This window comes from Cornus florida, unplaced genomic scaffold (assembly GCF_030987335.1).
Source record: "Cornus florida cultivar Cherokee Brave unplaced genomic scaffold, ASM3098733v1 CherokeeBrave_3.0.0_Hap2_Chr10, whole genome shotgun sequence".
In the NCBI taxonomy this organism is placed as follows: Eukaryota; Viridiplantae; Streptophyta; class Magnoliopsida; order Cornales; family Cornaceae; genus Cornus; species Cornus florida.
In genome coordinates, this window is record NW_026775580.1 from 111,596,645 (window position 1) to 111,603,595 (window position 6,951).

The window sequence follows — 6,951 nt, forward strand, 5'->3', positions numbered from 1 at the left end:
TATACTCCATTACATTAGAACAAAGTAAACGTTGAAACAGAGTATGTATATATATCCACCCAGAAACAGAGTATGTAGTCTGTTAAAGTTGAATTTTTTTTATTTCTTTTGAATCTATTGATGAACATTTTAAATTAATTATTCATCTGTATAAGTTAATTAATTAGTATAAATAGTTTAATAAATAAATAATTTCCTATTAATTGATGTCCGTACTTGGGTAGTCATGCATCATTAATACAATATTAATGTGTAACCTATTCAGTAAATTCCGAATTGAATTTTCCATAGCATCAATTAAAGTTTTCAAATTTAACAATCAATTTTCACAGCTATTTAAAAAAAAAAAAATTAATATTCAAAATCTTTTGTATTTGGAAGTCAAAAGTATTGGGAATAGATATTTTCTTATTTTAGTTACTTGATATGACTCTATAGTATATTTTGTTTAATGCTCTGTATATATGATCGATAACACAAAGATGTTAAAAAAATAAAAAAAAGTAGATGAGAGAGAGAAAATGACTAATATTGACTTTATTCTCCGTTTATTATGTCATTCAAAAAGAGAAAAAAATGAAGTCTTTAACTTCTTAAAGCACTTTAATGTTAATTAACCAAAAAAGTAAAACTTGAACATTGAGTATTTAGTTTTGAGATAGAAAAGAAATTTTTAACAATTTAGTATAGACCAACTAATTAAGGTATTATCCTTGCTTTTCTCTTCCATATTACCTCCGCACAGTAAGAATCATTGAAGAGGGTAGGCAATAGGCATATATAAACTCAAGCAAGCCTATATTCATAAATATTACTATATATATATATATATATATATACAGAGAGAGAGAGTACTAAGGAACTTGAGGAGGAGGAAAGGTATTTAATTTAGCCCCTCAAATAAAAAGGTAAAAAGGGTTACAATTAAAAATCAAAATTAAAAAAAAAAAAAAAAAAAAAAGGTGCTAAAGAAGAAAAGAAAAAAAAGATGCATACACCATTCTCAGCATTAGTGTTGCCACAAGTAGTCCTCCAAACCGCTCAATGTGGTACTCTCTAGCATTGCCATGTGATCGGTAAAATGAACACAATCCTCCGCTCTGTGCATCCACGGGGGAGGGTAGACCCACCCATCAACCGAGTCTACAAACACAAAATCGTTCCGTGATTCGGGCGAGTCGTAACTCGTTCCTAGACTCGGTAACTCAACTATCTCACTCAGCTCCTCCGGCGTCGTGGATAATTCTGACGTCACCGACGCGAGCGACGACACCGACGACGACGATGTTGACAATGTCAAAGATGACGATGATGACGATGACGAGGAGGAGGACGGAGGATTGAGATGATCCATTGACGCCGCCTTAGTGGCTGCGGCTTGGACGTCACGTGGGGAGCACGTGACTGGACGAGGCAGCAACTCAGTGAGTTCCGGGAAGTTGAGAATCGCCGAGTCACCTTTGATGGATAAGGCGGCGACGTCGTGGGCCCGGGCAGCCATTTCCGGGGTGGAGAAAGTTCCGAGCCAGATCCGAGACTTCTTTCTGGGCTCGCGGATTTCGGATACCCATTTGCCCCAAGTGCGCATTCGGACCCCTCTGTAAACTGGGTGTTTGCTGCTGCTCTCTCTGCTCCTTTTGGGTCGGTTCTGACTTGGGTCCGTTGATTTGGGCTGATCCTGTGATGATGGGTTCGGGGCGGCTAAGTTTTGGTTGGATTGAGGTAGTCCGGATAATGAAGATGGTGGTGAGGACGAGTTGCTACTTGAGTCAGTCTCTGAGTTGGGCAGTTCCGCCATCGGTGGTGGTGATTCACCAAATGAGGGGCATTTCACAGGTAGAAAGTGATGGAAGTGATCGATATAGAGAGAAGAAGAACATAGAGCTAGGAAGATTGATAAGTAATGAAACTATGTATTATATCTATATATATATATATATAAGGGTGTGTAATGTGTATACGTCTTTGTGTGTATATATATAAAGAGAGGAGAGGAATGAGAAGGGAAAAGAATGATAGGAGAGGGTTTAGTCGAGACTAGAGAGAGAGAGAGACCCCTTGCTACCAACCGAGCATTTAACCATCATTTGTTAATAATAACGCAGCAGCATATAATATGTACATAATAGATGTCTTCTTTTTTTATTATTATTTTAGTTAAAATTTTAAAATATGTACTTCTAAATTTTGCTATAATATAGGTAAAGATTTTTTTTGCCCTTTTTAGAGAAGTCCTTTATTGAAAAATAAAAACGTTTTTAGGAAACAAAATAATACTAAAAAGTTATATGAATTTAAAAAATAATTTGGAAACTACTTAAGTTTGGATAGTAATAATTAAATGGCCACCAGAATGACGAATTATTGGGCTGACCAATCAGAGGCTAATGGTTCTCATAGTCTGAGATACTTCTAGGGGTTTAAATGGCCTAGGCCTTTTATTCTGTACCACATTTAACCTTTCATTGAATACATGTTCTTCCAGTTTCAATTCTCTTCAGTAAATATGGTATATATATTTTCACAAATATGGTATATATACGAATATGTCTCTTTCTATTGAAGGATGGTCAGATTGCTGACGTGTCAAAGTTCAAGAAAAAAACTAGAAAAATTATTTAAAAAATGTAATAAACTATAATATATATATCTCACACAAAAGTCTTACAAAAATTTAATATAAAAAGGCTAAGATAAGATCATTTATAATAATAATAATAAATTACACATACATAGAGTTAGAAGTTCTAAACAATAAATTGATCTATTTTAAAAGTTAATTTTGTATGTGAATTGAATTAACAAAAATAATTACAAATGCATCAAAAATTATTGTTAAGATTTTAAAACGCCCTCTAAACTCTTATTCCAAAGTATCAAAATATCCTTTTTACAATTATATAATTTTATAATATTAAAAAATATATAATTTAAAATTAGTTTGTCTATTATTTAATTCAACCTGCTCAACAATCTGATGCAAATCTCATGTTAAGACTTTTGTTCAAAAAATAATGATAACTTATCTTTTACTTCTATGGAGGAGATAAAATTTAATAATTTGTCTTCCAGTAAAGATGTATAAAAGGTTGCTCTCATCTTCCCAAAAAAACAAAAAAAAAAAAAAAGTTTGCTCTCGTAATCTCATTATAACCATTCATATATATTTATATTGCAACTTAGAGCAGGAAAGTTCTTTTCTAATAAAAAATAAAAAATAATTCTTGCACGAATTTGTTATAGTAAATTGTCAAACTTACTTATTTTAATTGTTTCATCTTTGCTACAAATAAGGGAATGGGGCCTCCACTTACTTATATTGTGCATAAATAATCAATTAGAAACGTTAGATCAGGTAATTCACTACAATAAAATCGTCATTTGTCTAAATAGATAAGAGAATTCATCCAAATTTGCTATAACTATTACCGATTTTTTTTTCCCAAGTATAAATTTATTCTTAAATAATTTATTTTTACCTTATTAGGCAAATTGCATTTTTTCAAGTATAAATTAATTCTTAAAAATATATATTTTTTATCTTGCAAGTATTTACCATATAATGTAAATGGCATTCTTGATCATGTCTTATCTTGAAAAACAAACTTTTAAAATAGACTATGTTATTATTTAGGACTTCTAACTCTATTTAATATGTAATTTTCCCTTCATAAACACATGCAAATAAAAATATATCTATTTTGACATATATATAATGTAATTGGAAATGATCTTTTGCAAATGGGTGAGCAATAAATCCATCAGTATGAAGCATAATGAGTATGGAATATGATACAAGCATTTCTCAAATGACACCGTTTGGAATTCAGTATAAGAAACACAAAAAATAAATAATCGTTAGAGTAATAAATTCAAATGTAAAATAACTAATTGTCAAACTTGTTTTTAGAGCAATAATATCATTTACTTTTTTTTTATTTATTACTTAGTGGTTTCCATTAAATAAAAATAGTTATTCAAAAAAATAGTTGAATTTAAGAAGTAAATAAAGAAAAAGGCGTGTGCGGGAATTAACTGACTGACCCATCACAGGCCAACCGTACTCACAGCTGTCACAGATCCGCCGTCTGCCACGCTTCCGATGATTTAAATGGGCCAGCCTTCTTTTTTGTGTACCACTCAACCCTCATTAAATACGTCTCTCTTCCCACTTTCACTACTCTCCGGTTACTGGTAGACGCGGTGAATGCACAATACTATGTAAGGAGTGTATTATTAATTTATTGTCCTAGCAAGATGACCATTTTATCCCGGTGAGTAACATATGCTCCGTTTGATAGGAAAGTATAAACCAGATAGAAGAGAAAGAAGAATAAGATGGATGAGACATTTCATAAAGAAGAATGTGTATTTTGTTTTTTATTTGTTTGTTTTTTTTTTTTTTGTAAAAATTTTGTATTACCTATTTTTAGTTCCTGTGATTGAAATTTTGTATTACCAATAACAACCAATCACGTATTATATCCAAATCCTACATAATTTTTACAAACCTACATGATTCACATTACTTTTTGCCGATTAAACCTCACGTCCCAATCCTCCTCAATTAGGAAATAAATAATAATTTCCCATCATATTTCACTTTCCCATCCCGCACACCAATAGTAAACCTTTCCCGCCGCCATCAGAATTCTAACTTAATAACAAACAATAAAATAAGATTCAAGTACGTAGAAAGTACACAATCAATTGTTTTATATCAACAATTATATAAAAACGTGATTAAAATATATATCTAATATTTGGTTAGTTAGTACATATTTATCTCATTAGAATATAATATAAAAGGATAAAAAAAAATCTAAAAAAACCCTAGAATCTACTGCGATGATTGCAGAAGATAAGATTGATCAAATGAAAGTGATGAATCGAACTATGTTTATTAATAAATAAATAAATAAAAGATGGTCGAGCAGTTCTTATCCTTGCCAGTTGCAGATTATTCTCTATGGTGCTCTAGAAAAGTGGGAAATAAAGAGGCGTAAAGTAATGAGAGAGAAGAAAGAGAATCGCGAGTGGAAAAAGAGGATGTATACACAACCCTTTTACACAACCATGTAAGTATATTTTATCTCTTATCTTCCTTTTCCACTCACGATTCTCTTTCTTTTCTCTCACACAAATGTGGCAGTATATCTTAACAGACTGCTCGAGATGAAAAAAAATTACAAATCATATATGGTAATGTATATTTTACACAATTTTTTTTTTAATATATCACTAGAGATGCTCTTAAATGAATAACATAGATCTCGGCTTATGATAACTTTTGACGTAAGTATTAAATGGCTATAATATTCATTGTATCCAAATATGTTATATTTAAATCTATATGAGAGGTCCTTGTTATTTATGTAGTCTATAGAGGAGGAAAGTGTAATTATTTCAATTTTATATTCTTCGTATCTTTCCTAACTATTCTATGTTAGCTCAAATTATGAATTATGTGTGGTACTTTTTTTTTATAATTGATATGAGTAGATTTGCGAAAAGATTTGGTCCAGACTGAGTGTAACTTGATCTAATCTAAAAATTATAAGGATTATATGTGTTCCAATGCATAATCGGACATATTATCTGTTATTGGGTATATATATTCTATTTTGTAGTTTATCAAATATTCAATATGATTTCTTGATTTTGTGAAGAGATATAATTTTTGTTAAAAATTTCAAAATTCATATTAGAAAAAGTAACACAAAAAAGAGAAGAAGACTCGTGAGTAGAAAGAAATAGATAATTGATTAGCTAATCAAAAAAATAAAGAGAGAAAAAAATCAATATGAGAAAGAAAAGAATTAGAAAATGAAGAAAAACTAAAATAATAAAATGTCCAATACTATAAATGATAAATCATTATGTAAACAACATTTTTTTAAATTTATTTTTATGAAATGCATACCAACTGAATTACAGATTATGTATAATATATTTTACATACTATTTTATATTTGGTCAGATCGTTAATAAATTATTGCATTGAATATTCAATCCAAATTTGAGTGATGGGATCAATTTCAAACCGTAGGATAAAAAAATAGTCTAATTTTAATTGTACATCTTAAAATTACCAAGTTATTTTTTTAATTTATATATATATATATATATATATATATAATCAAGCTAGGACAAGTAATTTTGGATGGTCCGAAAAAATAAATAAATTGGGATGAAGGTATGATATGTCTTGACGCATTTCATTGATATATATATTGTCGGTTTTGCACACTTTTACTCTGTTTCACGATTTTTTTCATAATGCATATGTATAAGTTTAAGCAACTTCTTCCTTAGGCATTGTAACGTGAACATTTTATAATTATATAGAATATTTTAAAAATTAGGAATACAAGCATCGTGTCGGTACAGTAAAAGTAAAGACTGAGATGTAATAAGTCTCCCACTGAAGTCTCCACATGATGTATCTTGGCATGTACTTTGATAATGTGATTAATTTGAGGTCTAAGGTTGAAGGTATTTACACAAGTACAAGTTTAGTAAATGATTTTTCCCAACAAACAATGTTGGCGCGAATAACCATTTCTGATATTCATCTCTCTCCGTATCAGACAATCAGCCAAATCATGAGCATAATAAGTTGAATTGTACTTGTAAATCTGACAACACAAAAACAAGTTTGGGTAGATAATTAAATTCATTCTGGTCCTCCTCGTGTAATTGTAAAATCACTATACTTCTTTTTGTGGTACAAATTACAATTCAATTTTTATGGCTACACATTATCCGATGATATATATTACTCCGTATCATAATTAAATACATTCTGGTCCTTGTGTATTTGGAAAATCAGTATATTTGTTTCTGCGGTGCAATTCAATTTTATGGCCCCACAAAATTGGATGATATGATGGAAGGGACTGATAAATCTCGGAGACACCTGAGGTCCCTAAGCTAGTGGTAATGAGAAAT

General features: G+C 30.5%; 1 protein-coding gene across 1 annotated transcript; it reads right to left on the reverse strand.

The window, feature by feature from the left end:
* Positions 1–878: 878 nt before the first annotated feature.
* LOC132277173 (ethylene-responsive transcription factor TINY-like) lies at positions 879–2,093 on the reverse strand. Its single transcript, XM_059778942.1, has one exon. It carries the CDS (start codon positions 1,796–1,798, stop codon positions 1,010–1,012), a length of 789 nt encoding a protein of 262 aa, XP_059634925.1. The 5' UTR covers positions 1,799–2,093; the 3' UTR covers positions 879–1,009.
* Between the last annotated feature and the right edge of the window lie 4,858 nt (positions 2,094–6,951).

Bases quoted from the DNA above. Each gene is read 5' to 3' on its own strand.
- LOC132277173 (XM_059778942.1), bottom strand. From the start codon at position 1,798: ATGGCGGAACTGCCCAACTCAGAGACTGACTCAAGTAGCAACTCGTCC.